Source organism: Eutrigla gurnardus (genome assembly GCF_963514095.1).
Source record: "Eutrigla gurnardus genome assembly, chromosome: 1".
NCBI lineage: Eukaryota > Metazoa > Chordata > Actinopteri > Perciformes > Triglidae > Eutrigla > Eutrigla gurnardus.
In genome coordinates, this window is record NC_139915.1 from 7,576,589 (window position 1) to 7,599,838 (window position 23,250).

Sequence of the window (23,250 nt, forward strand, 5' to 3'; positions counted from 1 at the left end):
GAGTGTTAATAAGTCAGCAGTAGAGTGGTCCAGTGGATACGACTGTATGTTCTGCATGTCTGGAAAAGTCCTCCAGCCATGAACTAAGATTTGCATCAGCTAATGATGAACGGCCGTGCTAACTGTCATCCTTTCCATCTGGCATCTGGACCTGAGAAGTACTTCCTTCTAAAGGAAAATAAACTGTCTAATAAAGATAAGAAATAAAAATAAAACAAAAAGAGCTTTGATCTCCTAATAAATCCGAACCTAATATATAAGACTGTTGAATTAAAGCAGATCATTTTCAGGGGCGTCTTGGTGGATTAGTGGCATGATGCATTACTGCAAAGTCATTCCTAATTTCTTTCCCCCGCATTTGCTACCGATCTCTGTTCTGCTGTCAAATTACAGAAATATATTTAAAAAAAAAAAAAAGGTTTCATGATTTTGTCTGAAAATGAAACAGATCGTCAGTATTTTCATTAAAAAAAATGCAATGTGGATATAGAGCATTTTGGGAAACATCTCTTCAATTTTTTTCTTTATGTCTGATGTTTTGGGTGAGAAGATAAGACCCTTACTGAGAACATTCTTCTACACTGATACGACACCAAAGAAACATCAGATCAGTTGCACGTTAACGGCCTCAGCTCCAGCCTGCAGTCCTGGTGCGGACCACCACTATAAAACGGACTCCATGTTGTCACACATCTCTTGGTCCTCCAGGTTGTATATGAACTTTGTCCTGTTGGCTGGGTTCTGGGTGATCTCCTTGCCCAAATTGTCCAGAGTCACATTGGAGGCGAAGAGTTCGGTGGGTGTCAGGTAGCCCTCGCTGTTCTTGATGTATTTCCTGTAGTCCTTTCTCAAACACTGCCACGTGGTGGTGTACAGGACGAAGGCCGACGACTTGAGGGCAATGGCGATGCTGACGTACAGATGCCTGTAGGCCACGTTGTCGTAGAGCATGCAGGCGCCCTTCTCGCCGCAGACGGAGCTCCAGAATAAACAGGTGGAGTCGATGCCCATGCCGAAGATCAGAGGGGGAGGGATGAAGCCTGAGCAGGAGGGGATGGTGGACAGACAGCAGGTCAGAAGTTCAAAAAGCACAGTTTGGGTTTCCTTCATATCCACACAGACACATAGTCACCACAGACGAAACCACGGGGTGGCAACTGTTTTTGAAGATATAAATGCATTACTGTAAAAAACACAAAGTCATTATATTACGTCTCTTACCAATCAGTCTCAGGAGCAGGAACAGAACTCCAAGGGCATACGATTTCAGCTCTGGACTTACAGTTCTGCAATTAAAAGACAGCATCGGTATTATAATCACTTAGTATTGGTGAGGCAATTCAGTTTCAGCAAGTAGCCGATTCATTCCGGTTCATGACGACATGGATCTGACATATGACAAGTAAGAAAATAGGCCCCAAATTGTATACTTTCATGCATAATTGCATAATTTAATGCAATTATGCATAAAGTATGCAACATAATGTTGAACTGTGTGCCTGTAGAGCTCTACACCAAGGATGACTGAATTGATTGCATCATTTTGCTTTTGAGAGCAGCAATAAATGCCAACAGCTCCCTCTTGTGGACAGTCTATATACAGTAACGGGACTCCTTACCTGATGAGGATGATGACAGAGGGTGTCTGGGCCATAGCTCCGATCATACTGCACACACAGATAACACACAGGAAGGTGAGGAAGGCCTGCTGACAGCCTGGACTGGGACACTTTCCTGGTAAAGCCACGGCCTCTTCACTGGTGCTGGATATACACGTGCAGCCTGTCAGGTTCTGACAGAAACACACAAAAATAGATCATTCATCATTCATCCCATATGTAAAATTTAGTTTGCGCTTTCCAGAGTCCAAGGTCGTCAGGTCACGGCTCATTTCAGTCACCGATGATTGCTTCACTCACTGGTTTGGTGCAGCCAGCGAAGCAGGCCGAGAGGTAGGTGACTCCGTTGGAACCACAGACGGGGCTCACTGACGCCGTGTAGCAGTTACAGTTATTGATGCATGCTGACTCAGGCCTCTGCCAGGACTGCAACGTCCTACGGAGGAGATCAAAGGTCATGTTAGGGCGCATGAATGTGAAATGTTCACATCAAATCAAAAAGAGAAAACCGTGTTTGGGAAGCTATTTGGAAAGCGTAGCATGCTAAGATACCAGTTACTCAATTTAAGCTTAAATAGGCTGAAGTTAATATATAAGGCTGGCAAAAGTTTGTGTTTCTGTATCAAAACTGTATTTTCTGCAGCAGAGACATGCAGGCGTCTGAGGATTGGTGCGTGATATCACCGATATGTGGAGGTACGCTACCACACGCTACTGAGACATGCAGTTAAACTACTTGTAGCGCTGCTACTGCACAACACTGGAATCAACATGTTAAAGGTACTGGTGCAGTGCCTGGGCTGTTTTACTGTCAATGCACTACAGAGAGAAGCTCTCAGCTTGATCATACTGACACAAATGGTGGCATCAGTTGCATTATTTTTAGTATTCTAGCATGTTTGAAGTGCAAGTCACACGTAACTAGAGCATGTTTATTGCAAACAAAATGATCAGTAGGTTTCCCTGCTTACTCGTTGCCGTAGGCTACAGTCACCCCGGCGACAGGTCCGGTGTCACAGCCCAGGAAGAGAAACGAGACGTAGCAGGCGGTGGACACCAGGTTGACCATCATGGCCATGCGGACGGCGCCAAGGGCTGACAGGTTGAGCTTCTTCACCAGCAGCCCCCCGAGGAAGATCCCCAGACAGGCACAGGGGATGGCCGTCATACCTGGGGAGAAAGGATGTCCAATATTGGTCAAAAATGTAGTAGAGAGTTTCTGCACTGCATGAATGTTATTATATTTATATCTTTAACTGTGAAGAAGCCAACAGAAGGTTATGCTTCGCCTACCAAGCAGCTGATTGGCTGAGGAGGTGGTAAGGTTGAACTGCTGCTCCAGGTACTTTCCGAGGAAGGCAGCAAAGCCAGCGACCACAGCGATCTCCATGCAGGCAGCCAGCGTGATGCAGCTGAACACCGGATTGGACAGAAGGTGCCTGGTTACCCGCGGGATTACTGGGTCCGTAGAAAATGGAGAAAAGGGATAGGAAGGACGGAGGAGAAAAGTTTAATGTTACATTTTCAAATTCCTCACTTCTCTTCAACCCTTTTCCCTCAGTGCCTCCCCCTTCTGTGCTCCTCCTCACCTCTCAGATGCTCACAGACTGAGAGTCCACTGTTCATGTCAAAGCCGTGAATGGCCCCGTTGGGTTTAGAGCCCTGGTACTCCAGGGTGAGTGAAGAAGGCAGCATGGCCTGCTCACTCTCCCCTCCACCGTCCATGTCCTGCTCGTCCAGCGCCTGGGGGAAGCCGAACATGAAGAGGGATGAGAGGAAGAGTAAGGCACCGCAGAGGAGGAAGCCACCCCACCACGCCCCGATCCAGCGAGGGTCATCCGGGGTGATGTCCAGCTTACCTGGAGATCCACAAAGCATGTTGTAAGAGGATATTTTACATATCAATGAGAAGAAATTGAAGGATGCATCGAAAGAAATAAAAAGACAAAGCATCTGCCAACTCACTAGTGTCGATGAAGACTGCATCAACATAGACTTTGGTACAGACAGAACCTAAGATGAAGCCACAGGCCGGGCCGAACACTAATGTTGAAAATAAAATACCTGCAAAACGGAGACAGAGAGACAGCATTTAACAGTTAGTCATTTAAAATGCAACAGAAGAGCTGTAAGTATTTAAATATCGTTTATGTTAGCTTCAAAAACTGGAAGCCAAGAGAAATGCACATACAGACATATAGTTTGTGCATTTCACCTCAGCTTTCAGCAGAGGGCAGCATTGTATCAAGACTGTCGCGTGTCTATTATTACAGCCGTTTTATTAAATATGTAGGAAGATGGAGCTTTCTATTACACTTCTGTTGTTAAATCCACTGAGCGAGAATGAAATGTATTCTATTCAAGGCAAGATTAAGTACTGTCTTCATGCCAAGGGACTTTAAATTTCATCAGATGTCTCCCACTGACAGATTTATTCACTGTCACTGTAATATGCAGCTCATAGGTTGCACAGCGTAATTGATCTAAGACTAGATTATCCCGCAGGATCATAAATAATCAAGCAGGAAATGGGTTCTTAGTGTAAGAGCAGTGGGGAACCATTGAGGCAGTAGCTAGTTGATTTTCTCTTGAAAGCAACGCTGCCCTGCTCTGGCCCAGAGGCTGAGAGGTTTCCAGTACACAGCAGCAGACTGTGTGTCTCTGTGTGTGTGTGTGTGTGTGTGTGTGTGTGTGTGTGTGTGTGTGTGTGTGTGTGTGTGTGTGTGTGTGTGTGTGTGTGTGTGTGTGTGTGTGTGTGTGTGTGTGTGTGGCACTGATACTCAGTTATCCATGCTGGTGGTAAGTGGAACAATAGAAGTGGGCCTGACTGCTAATAAAAGAGCCCTGAGCAGAAATGGCTGCTCCCTACTGATGGAATGAGAGTAATGTAACGTAACGATTAGCGCCGAGGTGACCGCCAGTGATAAATCTGAGAGCGGGATGGCGGCTTCGTCTTTTCATGGTGTTATCAATGCAATTCTAAAGATAAAATCTGCAGGAGAAAATGCTTTCAACAAGCCTTTTTGGATTTCTAATTTCCATTTGAAAACCTGTTTCAGCACAAAAATAACTGTATCTATAATTATTTTTAAAGTACGTTTGTATAAACCTATGAAATACAAAGGTGGCAGGAAATGAGGGGAGAGCGAGATCAGTAATACTCAAACCAGGGACACTGATTCATGACGAGAGCCTTGATTATAGCTGGGATCCAAATGCAGAATTATTTTTTCTTACAGGGACAGACTTATATAATATATATATATATATATATAAAATTAGTAACCTAATTACAGTCAGATACATAAAGGTGGACTTGACAGTTTTCAATATCACAGTCTCTAAAAGTCACTGTGGGCTCAACCAGCTTCACTGTGTCTCATATATATATCGGAATAAGGTCAGAGGCTGGCGAGGCCTTCAAAATCAAACGGCTGATGACAATAGCAGCAATAAGCATGATGACGGAGAATTACCAGTAAGCTTTGTTATGGCGTGAGAAAAGACAGAGAGCTCATAATCCCATAGCAACAGCTGCCCGACGACCATCAGGAGAAGCATTCAGGGCCGATGCCAGTCGGCCGCTCGGACTCAACAGTTGGTACTTCTAAGGCCATTTCCTTGGAGACACACGGCCGCAGCCAGTAACATTCTTTTACTGCCATGAACTACTGGAGCTTTATCCATACTGTAAAACCTTTATTACTGTGGGCTGCTAGTAAAAACCATACTCACTATTTGAATATTGATTTTCTTGACTCATGTGAAAGCAAGTGTGCTCAACCTTTGGACGTCCCTTCTAGCATAAAACTGTGCAGCTCATCACTTCAAAACAGATATATTTCATGTATTTCTACATCTTTTATTGGTATTCTTTCTATTTTAATAATAATAATAATAATAATAATAATAATAATAATAATAATAATAATAATAATAATAATAATACTGTTTCTATATTAAATAATACAATTATGTGAAATTATTTTACACTATATTCTTAATATATATATATATATATATATATATATATATATCATATTTGTGTGTGATTTAATCTTTAAATGGAGTTGACTGGACTGATATAACAGTAGAAAAATAGTAAATAAATAAATACATGGCAGAGGACACAGAGCTTAAAAATGATTCAATTTATGGTGATTCATCAGCTGTTTTTAAGATTGAAATCATACATATACAGGGACATGACGCCTAAACGCTATTTCGTTCAGAGCCAGCGTGAATGAAAGGAGATCACATCAGCGAGAGGCGCTTCCAGACAGGCACGCGGGACTGGCTCTCCCCTGGAGCAGACTTTTTTATCCGCCCGTGATGCCTCCATCCCGGACAGCGGTGCGTCCCGCTGTCCCCCCTGGAGCTCCCAGTGCGACTTTTACCAAGCTTTGTTATCTACTCGTGGTGGACGTCCCGGACACGACCTCTTGCCTTTTACAGTCAGTGTTGTAGAGAAATATAAGCACTTTAGTCACATTCAATGTGTTTGTTGTGTGTCCAGTTGTTAGCTGATTCTTTAGGCTACGACATCGTTATGGAAGGCTACCAAAAATTAACCAATATAAACATGGCAACATAAATCACTATCTTGCTCGAGGAGTAATAACTTATACACGCTCACACATGTTTGTTTGAAATATCAACCCCATCACCTAAATACTGGTGAAGTGCTATTGGATGACATGTTGTCATAGCTTCTTGGTACATAACGGCTACCATAGTTGCACCAAAGCGATGCGCTAGAGAGCACGATTCGTCTGAATGCAAAATACAACTTCACCACTAGATGAAGACTAGATGTATTCCTACACACTGTCCCTTTAACGCACTTCTCAAAGGAAAAAATGTGTGCTGTTGAAATAAAAGTTGCTACTTTTGTGCAAACAACAGCAACCACTGCAGCAATTATGGAATCATGAGTTGTGCGCAAATTAAAATACCCAAATTATAAAAACCAATGCATCTGAGGTTCATTTTCAAATGATTAGTTTAACCGTTGATTGCTCTTTCGAGGTAGCATGTAAATCCCTCTGGATTTATTGATTTTGCAGTGATTGGAGTTCTGCCTCACTGGAGCCATGGATGATCAATGGATTGATGCCATGGCAACATAAGTTTCAGGAGAACGGTTGTAAAACTAGCCGTTCAGCATGATCATTGTGTGCAAGTTCCATTTCTCAAACAATATAAAATGGCACATTTGTGGCAAAAAAACACAACATTTTTCTAATTATACTTTTTAAATCAATTCAACTACAGCACCGTCAATATTTAAACAAAACAAAAAACTAGATCTTATTTTGGAACCAAATACTTAACTTGTGATTGTAAACATGATGAACTAAATGTTGTGTGTTGATTCATTTATGTCCATTCATTTGAGCTCTAATCCTCATAACCAATACAACACAATAAAAATGAACTACAAAAGGAACTTACATACGGTGTACGGTGTAAAAGGGCGGAGAAGAGCGTTGGTTGACATGTGGGAATTAAATGTGACATCTCAAACACACGCTGTGGGCTTTATCAGTCCATGCTCTGCCCTGGAGACGCTGTGCTGGACTAAATATTTCCTTAATGGATTTTTAATGTTTCTATACCAAAACACACACACACACACAGACACACACTCCCTGTAGACTGCTGTTATATCCTTCTGGTCACTAATTTCTAACTCTTGTGTCTTAGATGTGTGACAATGGACACAGGCACAAGATAAATGTCAAACAAACCAATGGAAGATGAGTTTAATTGTATCCGTCTCATTAACTAGATGACTGAAAATAACTGAAATGTCCGATTCACAGGATAATTTATTAACATACAGATAGGGAACTCAGGGAAAAGCTTTAGAGATTATTTGGGTATCGATGTAACAGTCTTGCAGCTTGTCTTGGAGTAACTTAGAATCACGTAACTATGTATTAACATATGACATATTAACATATTAAAGCAATGATTATAATATATTTTAATATGATCAACTGGAATTAAACTACACTATGATTATTGGCAAACAATTGTTAGCAAGTGAGCAGCAATTATGAAGTATTATGATACTTGATCTTAAAAGTCATGATAGAATTATTTAAAATTATAGTGAATGATGATCATAATAGTCCTTTAAGCATCTTATAATAGATTATAAGCATATTAATAATGTATAATAGACATGGGCGTCATAGCAAGAGCTACCAGAATGGCAAATACTATGATTTTAAATAGAGAGAATAGACACAAATATGAGCAGAACGTTTGGTTTACATTCCAGCATTGCTGCTCATTTACATACGCGGGGAAGCCGCGGCGTCGCCAGGTCATTTTGGGTGGTCTAAAGCTCCAAAGGGTTGAGCGTAGTTGAATCAACACATCTTGCACACAGTTTAAAAACACAATTAGATTTTGTAAAGACTGTCATTATGAGTCCAATGCCCCCTAATGCACCCCACTCTGCACAATTCATCTAGATACCATTGACTTCCATTCATTAACTGGAGATTTACCCTAACCCTCAGCAGAACCGCTAGCAGCCTATTCCCTTAGTCCAACCTTAACATCAACCTAACCTCAAAGCACGTCTTCACTCTAAAATAGATTTACCCTTATGGGGACGTGCAATTGTCCCCATTTGCTGAGTCCCCAACACACACACACACACACACACACACACACACACACACACACACACACACGCACACACACACACGCAATAATTTTGTTTCTATAGATATGAAGGTTGAACAGATATACCCTATACAACCCTACAATATATACAATGTATTCAGTGTCACCTGCTCACCAGGAGGGATGTAAATAAGGCTCAACATGAAGGTGATACCCGTGTTCTATCTGCAATGGATGCAGCAGCAGCAAGGTCATCCTGTATGAGATGGGGCTCCTCAACCTGCTCACACTGCCAGCACATGAATAATTTCTCACTCAGACACACATTATGGCACGGTTCAATCACTGGCACTTTGGTATCTTGGCAAAGGTGCTCCCAAAAAAAGGTGCACATATAAAACAACCCGGGCCGGTCTGAGCGGACAGCGTTTGCTGAGTCAGCGTCCATTCCTTCCTCTGCTGTCCTACAGTGGAAGAGTAATAACTCCGCCGGAGTAAAAACATTTTGCTGCAGTGGACACTCAGCCTCACAGCGCTTCATTACACGCATTACAGCGATGAATAGCGGCTAAGATATGAGGCAGGAAGAGAGAAGCTGACCCAGCGGCTGCAGAGCCGGACCCCTCTGGCTCTGAATGCTCTTTTACTTTACTGTACTACTATGTACTATAGGTTGCTGTACTTTACTGTCCTCTGCTGTTATATACTGTGTTGTTGTTGCCTTTCAACACACCGCTGCAGAACTTAATCATCTGAGGTACTCTTGTGGGAATGGGAAGGTGTAACTGGGATGTCCTTAATGGCAGGTCACCTTCTCTAAACCAATAATGTAATAATAAGGCTGAGAGTTCACAGCTCTGTAAGGCTGTACATTGAGCTAAATGCTAAAGTCAGCATGCTAACTCACAATGACGACGCTGATGTTTAGCCGGTATGTTTCACCATCTCATTTGCAAATAAGCACTAAAGACAAACGCGGCCTGAGGGGAACGTGAATGTGTGCACCAAATGTCAGGGAACAAACAGTTCATGCGACATTTTTCTGGTCAAAACCAGAAACGCACACACCTCAGGGTGGCGCTAGAGGGAAACATTAAGCGATCACCAAAGTCCGTCACATACATCCTCTGGGGACCATGAATGTCTGCACAATATTTCACGGCAATCCATCAGCTGATGAGCTATTTCATTCTGGACTGACAGGCCATCCCTAGAGGCGTGCTGCTACTGCTGCTAACAATTCAAGTGTCCAAGTGTATTTTGTGAAGCTCCGTTGTGATTTCAAAGAGCAATTTTAAAAGGAGAAAATGTGCTTTTCTGACACGGCAGAGAAAATGAGAATACATGCAAACCAAGAATAACTTGGGAGGCATTTGAGTAGCCTACTAAGGTTACACACTCTAGTGTTCCTGTGGTCCTCACTTAGACAAAAGGTTCATCTTCCATTAGCGAGACACATTTACACAGCACCGCATACTGAACCTCATTAGGATGGCTATCAGATACTATTTGGGGTTACATTATTGTTGAAAAAAATTGAGGCAAATGGCAAAAATGCTGTAATTAAATCGCTGCTTTCCTGTTGAAGGCTCTGTGAGCGATACAATAGATAGTAGGATTAGTTGCCTTCTTCTGGGGTATCAGTCAAGAGGAAGACAGCAATCAATAATCCAATTACAATCCAGCTCGTCAACGGCGCTCAGGATCAGGTCTTTCTGGACCCACACCTTATATGAAACAGACATGTATATATTCTGTATGCACATTCACACAGATTCCATATCATCTTGTAATCTGTGGTTGTGAGTGAAACGAGTATCGGGTGGATCGTGAAATGTGGCTTTCGTGTTCTGCACAGAATTCCCTTTAATAACTATAAAGTCGAGCTTAAACGGCCTTTCAAGAATATCTAGCTTCCGTATCGTGGCGTTATTCTGACTGAAACCGGATCGGGACAAAACGTTGGAAGGAATCTGATTCAAACGTTGAAAAGATTTGATTAATCAATAGATGCCATGAGGTTATTTTCAATAATTTTCAAATTCAAACATTTTTGTCATATGTGGGAGTCATCAATAGGTAGAAAATTCCAAACCTGCATTCTCAACTCTGCTTTATGAATGGCTAATGTTAGCATGCTATCAAGCTAAGCTAAGATGGTGAACAGTGAAGATGATATCTGCTAAATACATGCAAGGTAACATCGTCTTTGTGCTAGCAAGCAGACTCAAAGCACTGCTGCCGTGCCTAAGTGAAGCCTCACAGAGGCTCTGCTGTAGACTGGACACACAGATCCCACTCTTTATTGCTTGTGCTGCAGTGTTTCACTGCTGCATTACCACCATTTTTAAATGTATATTTGTTTTCCTCTGATCTGCCAGGAGGCACAATGATCTGATGGCCGGCTAACTGAAGAAATAGTCTGCTTCTTCTTATGTGTTGCTCACATCGATTAGGACAGACACACACACGGAGAGACGTACGCAGGTGGACGCCTGCTCGACATTTGAAAAGGAACACACCGCAGTACTGACACAGAGGAGATGCAGGACAGGTGCATGCTGGGTGACATGTGCCATGACAACCGGGGGGAGGGGGAGCTCGAGTATTCCCAGTGTCCTCAATCTGTCATTCAGGCAGTATTGATCCATGTGGGGTGAAGATGTGGCCATAACAGAGAAGCCTCTCCCTCCTATCATCTGGTTTGGTAGCCAGACCCGTGGAGAGCTTCTGCTTTAATAATTCATCATTGGGTTAGATGTTTGCTAAACAACTCCTAACTGCTTCTCTGTCTCGCTGCATTATTCAGGGGTTTTCTTACAACGTTTCTGTGTCTTCACACGTCAAGTTGTCAAAGAACACCTTAAGGCTGGGGAAAGGAAGCAGCAGAAATACCAAGCGGCACATAACATACATGTACTGTATAAAAAAAAACCTCCATGCAATTACAGAGTCACAACAGACGACATGGCAGTCGCATCGTGGGAGGTAACCATGGCAATCAATATGCTTGGATTGTTTAAAACAAAAGGATAATAGAGAGGGGGTGGTGTAGAGAAATAACAATAGTCAAAGGAAGAAGCTTGGTGGATATTGTGAAAGAGACTGTTCCTTACGGACTGAGCCAAGACGTAGAATCCAAACCAGAGCTCAGATTTTAGTCCAAAATGCCACATATGCAAATTTACTAACAGACAGCTGTCGAGTGTTAAAGAACAACAATGCAGCAGTGCTGTTGTTGTAATAATGTTCAGTAAACCAGCCAGCAAGAGGCAGAAAACATTGCACTCTTTCTTCAAAACGAAGCGTGTAAGTTGAGTCATGCTGTTGCCTGTTGATAATGTTAGCTTCATGATGTCAAATTAAATATATAGTCAATATAGCACAGTTAACATTGGCAAGGTCCCCCACGTTTTTCAAATACATGTAACTGTTTAAATACAACCCCTACATTTCTAAGTTCCTGACTTTTCCTTAAATTACTTAATGATAGGAATAGACTCATTAATACATTTGTGCTCATAATTTGTGCTCACTATTGCTTTACACTTTTATTTTTGTGATATTTATTGCTACAATAGAAAGAACAGGGAGGAGAAGGTAGAGGAGAAGGCACTGACTGTCATGCAGGGGCTTCACAGGTGAGGAGAGATAATAATTAGCTGAGAAAGATATCTATAGCATAAGAGTGACTTCCACAGCTAGTTCACATTTTATTTCAAATATTGTTTTTCATCTGTATTATTTCAATAGAGCAAGAAGAGAGCAGCTCACAGAGAGCAGGCAGCAGCGCTGACCATCACCCGAGGTGAGGAGAGATTATAACTGGCTAGGAAAACGTCTATAGGATAAGAATGACTCTGAAATTAATTTCCACAGCTATTTCACAACTATATCTACTCTAAATTTTCTTTGTGCATATTGTGTGTATTGCAATAGACAGAGCAGGGAGAAAGCAGCTCACAGGGTTAAGGACAGAGACCAGGCCGAGCTGTATCTGTTTGAGGTTATTTGGTTCTTCAGCCGCTAAGGAGAGGGGCAATTGAATGCAAGGATGATAAATCACTCAATAGCAGTCGGCTTACTCATGAATAATCTGCCCCTCTCCCTTCTATAAGGACTGCTGTTGCTGAGACGTCCTTGGTTGACTGTTAGATCCAGTCCAACAGGGCTAACGTCAACACGCACATTCAGACTCATTCTGACTCACATTACACATTATAATCACATTAGTCATTCTCTGGCTAAATCATGCCAGAGTACTTTTTAAATTGTTAATGTGTTGGTCACAATTTGATGGATCACCATGAAAGTTTGTACAGACATCCGTGGACTTATGTGAAACAGATCCACCGTATATGTTGAGGCAAAAAAGAAAAACCTTAAAAATTGATTTGAAACAGTACGTGTTGGAAGACTGGATTATTTTACAAAAGGAATTCATGGAATACATGTGTATTTATACACACATACATCATACCGGGGCGATGCATTAGCTCATTTTCTAAAATAGCAAAGAAATATCAAGTGTATTGTCGAACATCAGGCATCTGGTATGAGTTGGCCTCTCGCCAGGCTGGGGGGTTGTTGGGTGCTGCGCTAGCCTTGTTTGCTCCATCCTATGTCCATCCCTCCCCCATCCCTCCCTCATCTCCTCCACTCTGAGGGCTGCTGACATAGACTGTACAGAAAAAAACCTCCTCTTCCTGCAAGAGGTTCTGCACTGAGACGCTAACCGAGACAACGCGACGAGTCAAAGACGAACAGAGAAGCCTGTGAGGAGGAGCAGCTAGCCACATGCTAGCCAACCACACTATTGTGATATCCGTTCACTGCCTTTGTCCCAAACGGATGAATCCAGAAGAAGAGGAACTTTTACACAATAACATAAACTGCGGCTGTGTTTTGACTCATTGCCGCATCAGCTCTTTAAGGTTTAATGTGACGGTACGGATATGAATCATCATACAATAATTGAATGTCATGCCCAGCTGTAAAATTTGCAATTGAGTGCGAGCTGCAATAAGAAGAGATGCACGGAGACGGTCCGGTCGATAACAACGACCGATAAGTACCGGGACGATCCCAATCAAATGATTCTTGCGTTTGCAAAAATGTGAAGAGGATTGTGAGGAAGTGAAGGGTTTACATTTTAGACTGACCAGAGTATTACAGTCAACCACCACATTTGCATGTTATTTGCAAGTTTTGGTATTACTTGCTGTGTCCATTCCCAGATTTTTTGTAAGAGAAAAGACTTCTTATTCAATAATGACAAGAACAAAATGTTCACATTCCTTATTTTACTAATAACAGGATCCCTCGTCCTCTTTCTCATTCTCTCCATCTCCCCAGATGGTCTCTGCTACTAGCAGGTCGCCGAGCGAACGGGAATGGCACACAGTCCCTGTCTCCGTACTGTTGCCGTGGCAACTTTGGCAGACGGACTGTAATGTGTGTTATGTCGACCTCTTGGTTTCTGCTGTAAGTACGGCTGCAGTCCGCCGCTGCTGACCACAGAACACTTGCTGAATGTAGTTGAGAATAAAGTGCCTTGCTCAATGACACTTAGGTGAGAGAGGGCAGGATCTGACCCATAATTTCCCCATCAACCACAAAAATACAGGAAATATTAAATAGAATATAATTATTCCTCAGTAATCTTCTGTTCACTGCTTTTCTAAACACAGTATTTTGTTTGTGTGATACCTGTTAGCACTAAATACTTAGATATACAATGCAGCAAACAGGTATTGACTGATTCATCCCCTCACAACTCATTATGTGTGCAGGACTAGACCAAGTCAACCCGTCTCACCTCCTAGAACGACATACAGTCATAGTTGCTTTTGCTGCTCACCTCTGGGGCTGGTAGGGATTCAGTGATCATCAGAAGTTGAGACACTGACATGAAGGCTTAGTCTGGCTCAGTATTATTACATAAAGAGCATTATATGTCTAAAGTCGTTCCGATCAATATTTTCATATAGTGATGTCTTATTTTCATGTAATATTATCCCTTTTTCTCTCTCTTGATGGCCTTCTGAGCATTTCTGCAGATTATATCTGGTGTAGAAACTGAAGCTCTTTTATTGGTGAACACATTGTGATGTAGGAAGGAATTAACCACACAAAAAGTCAAATCTAGTCATGGCTGATGATCTCTAACATCGGTTTCTCTCCATTCATTGTGATTATGTCACTGATCAGATTTTGTTGAATGTAATATCATAATATTATAAATCTTCTTTCTAAAATGAGCTTCTGTGTTAATTAAGGAGTTGATCATTGAGTGCACACATGAATGATTAAAGTCACAGTCGTGTCTCACCTATGCCAAAATAATCATCCCATTTACTTACTGATGGATATTGTGATTGTGCAGATTGTATTATTCCATTAGCATTTGTTAGTTATTACTTCAAGCTAACAAGAATGCGATTCAGCCAAACTGAAGAAGAATCAAACAGCTGCTAGTTGCTGTTTAGTTCTGGGATCAAGGATCTAAGTTTTCTGCCGTTTCATTATCCGGACTGGTTATAATATTATTCTTCATTGTTTATTAGTACCAAAGCCAGTGCTGTGGTTGTTTTGTCATTCCATCTTTTGGGGTGGGGGGGACAGACGTGTGGTTTTACTGATATTTGCATATTCAACAGCCTTTAAGAACACACTAAATAAGATTTCAATAACATTATATTAGAGCTAAAGGGTGCCTCAGGCTGAGGCCATCGCCCGAACACACATCATTAAAGAAATAGTTCAACATTTTAAAGAGAATGCTCATTCACTTCCAAGCTGAGACTTAGACAAGAAACCTCTAAATTCTATTTTTTTTAATATTGGCGAGAACAGGAATGTAAAGAAGACAGGTTGTGGTTTTACAGGGAGTTGCATGCTGGAGCTAGGCTAACTGTTGGCCCCTGTAGCTGCCTTTATGCTAAGGTAAGCTAATTGTCTGCTGGCTCTAGCTTCATATTTAATGTACAGGCATAAGTGTAGTATCAATCTCTCATCGGGCAAGCCATTAGGCCTAAACATGTTTTATGCTTCCTCTGCTTTTAGTGTCTGATGCTGAATTAATTGAAGTCTGTTGTGGGTTTCCTGCCTATAGATTGTTGAAGCCGTAGCATATTTACCACATCATAACTGTGGTGGTTTTAGTGGCGTTTGACTCAGCTTTTATCCTGGAAGGTCCATCCTGTATACTGACAACGATGCTTCCAGTCAGCAGTGATGGAAGCTACACAGCAAGAAGCTTCTGATTTATTGACGCCAGTGATTCAGTATGATCTGTTCACGTTGAGGATTAACCACCATAAACACGGAGTTGACAATCAGCTGATGTGCTCGGTGCGACTCACCTATATACAGCGAGGAGTCCTTCCTGTGGACGTGGTCGTCGATGTAAGACACTCCCAGAGGCTGGACGGGTGTGGCTCCGATGCCCAGCAGAACCTGGGCTCCGATCAGCAGAAGGTACATCATGTTGGTGTTGGCTCTGTTGCCACATTTAAACGCAGAGTCCCGGTTCTCTGACCTGGAGTTGTTGGAGCAGACATCCCTGCCGTCCTCGGCGTGCCACGAGTCGCCGGCCTCGTACTCATACTGGTGAGTCAGGAACTCGGGCAGGGCGGACAACAGCGCCCCCAACGCCATGACAATCCCGCCGCAGCCAATCAGGCGGGGTCTGTGGGCCTTGGCGCCAAAGTAGCTGACGAACAGGATGAGGGCCAGGTTGCCGATTTCGAAGCTGCTGGCGATGACGCCCACATCTGCACTCTGGAGGTTGAAGCGTCTCTCCAGAGTGGTGAGAACACTTACCTGCCAGAGAGAGAGAGAGAGAGAGAGAGAGAGTAGGTGTTTGAGACATTTTGAGACTGGTAATGACATCATAGCCAACTCAGTAACTTCTTAAGGCACGTTGATACACTCAACTTAATAATCAGCAATTCATATTGTATAGTTTAGACACTATTTATTATCAAAATGATAAAATCTGATATATTTTGCTTTTCAGTAACAGCCGGTATAAACCAACAACAGCCACATCTTGATGACACACAGTAGCTGAGCTGCTCCCGCTCCACTACCAACATCTTCATCCCAAAACCAGCCTGAGGCTCGCCTGGTGCCAACCTGGGAAATAGGGATACGTGCATGCGTGTGGCTTCGGGCAAGAAATCTCACACAGCTGTTCTAATTATGAAACGGACACAAACACATCGTACCAGCTGCGCTTCGGGTGCACGCAAGTGATGAAGTGGCTCATCTACTGGCACCAAAAAGGTTGATCAGGAGTTATTCTGTACTTGTATTAATCATCAACAGCAAAACACTAAATAAATACAATATAAGCCCTGAGTCTGTGTAAAGTAATTCCAGATCAAAAAGGAGATATTGAGCAAGAGGAGGTGAAATCAGACTGCTCAAGTACAACTCAAAATCAGACGACTTTCTGAGCAAATAACAATTACTTTCATTATTAATTAATTAACTGATGAATCGTTTCTCACAATGTCAGAAAATTGTGAAACGTGCACAATTCTCTAAAAACAAAGATGACAATGTCTTTTTACAGAAACAGCCCCGTGGATATTCCATTTATCACATCAAACAATAAGCTTAAAATTCTAACAATTAGAACGAAGCAATGTTGGACATTTGGGCTTGAAAAATTACTTGAACAATTGATCAACAGTTGATAACAAATAGTTTTTCTTTGTTTTATTTAACTGATCAATGAACCATTTCCAATAGTTCATAAACAATGATGACGTACATAAGTGTACGAACACATTATGGCAAAGGAAGTATGGTGAATTGCAATAACTTGTCAACGAAGGGGGGATTGCAACCTGAACCATTGACCTGCCTCCATATCTGTGTGCTGTTCGTGAGCGAGGTGCCTGTTATTTAATGGCCAGACGTATTTAGAGGAGAAACCTAGCATGTAACGTTTCACCAGCCAGACATGAGGAGCAAACAAGTCACTAGATGATGACCACATTATCTGTGGTCGTGGACAGAACAACAACTTTGGTTTTAATAGTGACCGCGTTAACACCTGTTGCTCTCAAATAGTCGTGATTCTGTCGAGCTGAAGTCGCTATCGGAGTATCGATTCTGACAAACCCACATGTTGATGCTGCTAACAGATTTAATTCAAAGTTTAGAGCTTGCTCACACGTCTGGATGGCTGCGGGCCAAAACACCACCAACATGCACACATATGTTTTTGACCATGCCGGCTGCACAACCGTCTATGTTAGGGTCCAGTTGAGAATGTATCTTAATTAATAACACTCAGAGAGAGATGCCCTCAGTCTAGCCACGCTGAACTGAGCCTGTCATTGGGAAAAACGACCAGAGGTGCAACCAGCTAGACAACTGGTACCCCTCCACACACACACACACACACACACACACACACACACACACACACACACACACACACACACACACACACACACACACACACACACACACACTTTCCAAAACAATCACTAATTCACTCCTAAATTAGAAAGATGGCTGCCACCAACGCTGGAACACTAACCTAGTTGTGTCAGCATACAGTCCACGTGTGGGACTGACAGGCAAGACGGTGCAGCTGAAATCAGTTAAAAGGACTGCTTTACATTAACTCAACGTTCAGCTCTGTGCCTGCTGTTCACTTACAATGATTACAAAGCGGTAAGAAAAGTCCCCCGACGCTACAAGCGGGAGGACAGGGTTCAGAGGTCACCGAGTGTAAACGACAAGGTGAAGATTTACTCTCGTGGTCCTGGAAGATTTACGCACGGCCTCATACTCGACTGCTGATTAAAACCAGCCAATCACGCCGTTTAGATTTAGACATTTGAGTCCAATCCATTCCGTGGCTGACGGACAATACAAGTTGTGGACGAGCTTTATAGAAAACCTGCAGTTTCAGAGTGATGAATGTGGACCGAGCCCTGGAAGGTTATGCAGATGCTGCTGTGCTAACAGTGATGATCTCCAGTCATTATAGCTTTGTCCTCCTTCCACAGTCATACTGTATTTACTGTATATGTAAGAAAAACAAAAAAAAACGATGATATGGAAGATGATGACAACAATATTTTTGCACAGGCAGTTCTTCTACAGTGCTTTTGTCTGCAGCAGGATTTGCTAAAGGTGCACTTTTGGTTCGGGATGCTGGTTTAAAGGAGGAAGATCCACTGCAGTCCTCAAGGTAAACACTAATGCACTTTAAATTTGTGACTGTAGCAGAACACATTAAAACCATCTCGGTTGAGTTTCTGCCAAGCTGCCCCCCTTTTAACATCTCTGCTGGGAAATCTGACAGCATGACTGGATCCTGGAGACCAGGATCAGGCTGTTACAATACAATAGAGCCAATTTTGGTGCAAATATTGCACCAATATAAAGGTCAGATCTTACTAGACTCAACAAAATGACCTTTGACCTTGCCATTTTTTTAGAATGCCTCCCTGAAATGTGCTGATATGACTGCGAATGAAGACGGGGCCCTTTATCAACCAAGTGTTGTGTCCCCCGTGACGAACACGATGATCCCCAACCTGCACGTGCAATTATTTATAGAACAGAGGCTGTGCTGACACCTTTCAGGGGCTTTGGCTTTGATCAGGCAAATAATAATCCTGATTAAAGTGGCATCTTTCATATATATACACAGATCTACTGTAAGTGGTAGGGCCCTCTCTGACTAATGAAGGTAAACCACACACATGCATAACGGCTGCTGTGGTTGGCTTCGCTGACATCACACACACACACACACACACACACACACACTTCAAAATTCACTCACCACCCACATACATTTCTCACACAGGGTGTTTGAATAAGTTCGGTTGGGTGAGACGCTTCACTTTCACCTCTGCACCAGTGAGAGTGAAATATTTTTTTCTCCCCCCCTCATATTTTTTTTTATAAAACATTTGGCTCCTAAAATCTTCCCCCTGCCTGATTTAGATATTGTATCTAAAGACATCAATCCAGAACATCAGAGAGCCCCTTGGGGATGCAGGGTAGATGAGGATACAATAAACCACACAATATGAGCTATTGTCGCGTCTGTTGTGGTGATCACGTCATCTCCAGGGCCTATGTCCTCCTGTGTCAAAGGCCCTCCTCGCCGAGGCGTACGGGGTGCAGCGTGTAGCAGGGCCGGCAGCTTGGATGGAGCTCCTGACCAGCGTTTCGTAACCTGCTATCTCTGTCTCTCTACCTCTCCAGCAGACCATCCATACGCATATACTAATTCTCCGACAACAACGTGGAGCCGACGGCCGCCGTGACGCGCTTTGTGTCACGCAGATGGTGCATAGGCCTGATGGATAATACGCAGCAAGTCATCAATCAGCGAAAGCGCCGCGTCCCGCGTTTTTGCCGGAGGACGTGATTATTATAATAACGATCCGGAGAAGGTGATTATGAACCGCATCGGCGGAGGCGCCGTGTCGTTTCTCGCCGTCTGCCTGCGCCGGTTTGAAGGGCGCCGCGTTAACCCGATGTTACCTGACACACACGCGCCGAGATGCGACGGTTCCCGGCGGTGTGTGTGTGTGTGTGTCCGATCGGTGGGGAAAACTCACCAGATAGGCGCCCACGGTGCCCTGTGCCAACATGAGCGCACATTCCGACACCAGGAAGATCTTGATGTTGGAAAAACACGAGGTCTTCTTCTGGCTGTCATCCTGCTCCGGGTCGTCGGTGCTGCTCCGCTCGGTGCAGATCTGGTTTTTAACCTGCATCCTTCGGCTCAGGCTCCGGTCTGGTTGGACGGCATGAAAGTGAACGGGTCCGGTCCGGCGGAGAGCATCTGGTTATAATGACGAGCTGCACTGCAGAAGAAAGTGCGAATCTCCTGTCAGTAGCCACGTCTCGGCTGGAATACACGGGGAGAAATACTGCTGTCCACTCAGCATTACGCGCAGTCCGTCAGCGACCTCTCTTCACCGCCTGTCCAGCCGGTGCGTCTCGGCTACATAATATTTAAATACGTAGGCTGCGCATGTAGATGTATGACGGCTTCTAACGCCCGACGTAGAACTACAGCACGCCGTTTCTCCACATCCGGGGTGTTGCATCCCAACCAGAGGACCGGTGCCGACTGGATCTGGTTTCTCAACCCGGTTCCGAACCGCAGCTCTGCGTCCTTCAGGGTGTTAAGATGCTCCTCCCCCCTCCTCCCCCCATGCAGAGACCAAAGAGGAGGGGGGAGGGAGGGAGGTGTGATCTCTCCGTCTCTGTTCCTCCCCCGTCAACGTGTTTCCCCACATCATCATTTTACCTGTGCAGACTTTCAGCTAAATCATTGCCACGTAAAAAAAAAAAAAGAAAAGAAATGCAACATTTCATCAGAACTCTGACTGAAAGAACTCCTAAAGCTCACACCGACAAATCAACTGGGTGGAAAATGACACAGCACATCTCCTCTTACTATCAAATGTAGTGTTCTTACATACAGATCCATGAATAATGCTACAATAAACCGATTGTGTGATGGTTCAGGGATGCATGCATCACACACCATCTTATAGGACTTCATGAGACCGGGACAGAATTTCCATCTAGAATTCAGTTTATTTGATGTTTTTAACAACTTTCTATTTTATTTCCACTGTAAAGTTTTTTCAGCAGACACTATCCGGGTTAGAGACGGTCACGGCTGTCCTCTCTGATTCTTCAGCAATGTCCGGTGAGGTGCAGGGAGACACTGAACCGCACATCTTCTCTAATGGAGCTGCCAGCAGTAATGGACTGAGGTTGGGCGGCTTTGTAGTCTGAATGTAGCTGAGAAGCTGAAAGATGAGATGCCAAGTCAGCCAGGTCATAAGATCTCAAAGTAACAAAGCAAAAATGTTTTTAGTATGAGCAAGAAGATCAGACCAAGAGATAAAAGTCAGGCAGGTGGATGGATGGATGGATGGATGGAACTACTGCTCTGTGTTACCATTGCATTTCCCCCAGAAAGGAGTCACGCTGACATGTCATTAGAGAGCAGCAGAGCATGTTGGCCATTTATCGTCAACATCACCTTGCAGAGATGATGCTCATCTCCGCTGCAGCAGGTTTTATAGGCCTATATACAGTGTAGAGGTTACAATAGATGGAAACATTTTACTTTCTTGGGCATCGCGGCAAAAAAAAGGGGAAAAAACATTATAGTGCTCCAGTGTTATGATGAAGTCTTACAGACAACCAGATTTCCTGGACTCCAGTCAAGGCAGTTGAGGCTAATATCTTTAACAATAAGGACACAACTCCACGACGCCTGGCTCACAGACCTCAGCTCAGCTTCTTCTCTTTGCCGTCCTGGTATCCAAGAAGAGGTCCTGCTTTAATCCAGATGTCTGTCCAACGGGGTCCGTTCCAGACACCCCGACATGTTGCTCTTGAGGCTCCGGTGCACGCCATGTTACGATGCTATGGTCGTTTCAGCTGAGGTTAATCTATCTGCCTATCTTCACGCATGGCTGCAGTGTACTCAGCTGGCTTCAGGGTGGTTAAAAATTCAACACTTGCCACACAAGACCTCTATTACACACATCAGCAGGCCAGTGTATTGTAGTGCTGAGGCTGTTAACATGAAAACATTCAAGGTGAAGCACCAAGGTACCACTGTGGACAAATGCTCAGGGACTATTATAATCGACACCATGTTTATTTTATGATGTTCGATGTGTACTTTAATGGGCTCTGTTTTGACACTGGAGGTGGTGTGGTTCTCTTCCTGGTTGTGATGAAATGATGAGAATGTGCTGTGCACCTTGTTGAAGGGCATTTGTACAAAACACTTAATCGCTGCTGTGAGAACTGAAGTTGTTGACTCTGTAAGCCACCAATGCCTGCCTAAAAAGGTAACAAATGTCATGATGCGTTTGTTCAGTAAATGCACTGCATCACATGACAGGACTGTATCGCAGGTCCAGGAGCATGTAATGTAACTCTGCATTGTGCTATTTAAAGCTAACGGGCTCCCGTCTGTAAAACTCCCATCATCAGCAACAACGGTTGTGTTTTAATCATGTTTTATGCAAATATTCACTTTTGAGTCCATTTCCTTTTTTTTAAATAAACAAATCGAAGTGTGTTTCTGATTTGCACCAGAGATCAGAATGATGGAGGTCATCCGCCCTGAAGTCTGTCATGCAGAAGAAATGAAAATGACGGCAGAGGGGCAGGATAGAGTGGCCCAGAGACAGTCGTGAAAATACAAACACACGGGGCAAAAGGCCTCTGTCTTAACCATGAAATAAGAGAGCATCGCACGACGAGGTCACTTATCACTCACCCCACAGGCTTTGCCTCACAGTATTCCACAGACTATTCAGATGCTCGATCAGGACCAATTCAATAGCATCTGCAGCAGCACAATCTATCAGGCAAACTGTGGACTCAGCAGGAAGAGCGTCCATTTCTCATGGAGTCACTCAGAGTACCCGGGGTGATTTAAGATCAACCACAGTGCCTGCTGATGCAGTGCAAGCCAACTGAAGACATTATTTTAGGATGCCTCTTAATCACGACGTCCACAGTAAGGGGAATGCATTCATGCGTTTATCCTGTAACAAACAAATAAATTACCGGAACACAAAAGTCAAATGATGCCAGACTTATTATTTAATGCTCAAACATTTGTAGGTTGTCTTCTCAGAAACCTTTTTGCAATATGACATAATAATTATGTATCTCTTATGTGAAAAAAACATCTTTTAGCTATTATATAAAAACTTGTGTTTTCTGTTTAAAAAGTACAAACGTATTACCTCACCCAGCTGTGAAGTGGTTACTCTCCAGTCTGATCTGGAGTCAACAGTTGATAGGTAGAAGGCAACGCTTGTTGTTAGGACACAGTGTGTCTCTCTGCGGCCGAGGTCTATCAGGCAGTGCTGCTTTAATCACATTTTCATTTTCATATTCAAATGTATGTTTTTTGTTGTTGATAGCCCTGTGTGTGTTGTGTGTGATAAGG

The 23,250-nt window shown here is 43.3% G+C and overlaps 1 protein-coding gene across 1 annotated transcript; it reads right to left on the minus strand.

Annotated features, from left to right (window-relative positions):
• Positions 1-455: 455 nt before the first annotated feature.
• LOC311016606 (solute carrier organic anion transporter family member 3A1-like) lies at positions 456-20,143 on the minus strand. The gene is made up of 10 exons (XM_084014411.1): positions 19,868-20,143; positions 15,626-16,085; positions 3,585-3,683; positions 3,209-3,478; positions 2,913-3,077; positions 2,591-2,789; positions 1,920-2,055; positions 1,620-1,792; positions 1,222-1,286; positions 456-1,040 (listed from the first exon to the last, which is right to left on the minus strand). The coding sequence occupies exons 1-10, from the start codon at positions 20,024-20,026 to the stop codon at positions 664-666; spliced, it is 2,103 nt and encodes a 700-aa protein (XP_083870537.1). The 5' UTR covers positions 20,027-20,143; the 3' UTR covers positions 456-663.
• Between the last annotated feature and the right edge of the window lie 3,107 nt (positions 20,144-23,250).

Excerpts from the sequence above, each read along its gene's own strand:
- LOC311016606 (XM_084014411.1), bottom strand. The coding sequence starts at position 20,026 with ATGCAGGTTAAAAACCAGATCTGCACCGAGCGGAGCAGCACCGACGAC. Across the intron at positions 2,790-2,912 it reads CTCAGCCAATCAGCTGCTTG|GTATGACGGCCATCCCCTGT; the intron begins GTAGGCGAAGCA and ends CTTTCTCCCCAG. Across the intron at positions 1,793-1,919 it reads TCGCTGGCTGCACCAAACCA|AACCTGACAGGCTGCACGTG; the intron begins GTGAGTGAAGCA and ends TGTTTCTGTCAG.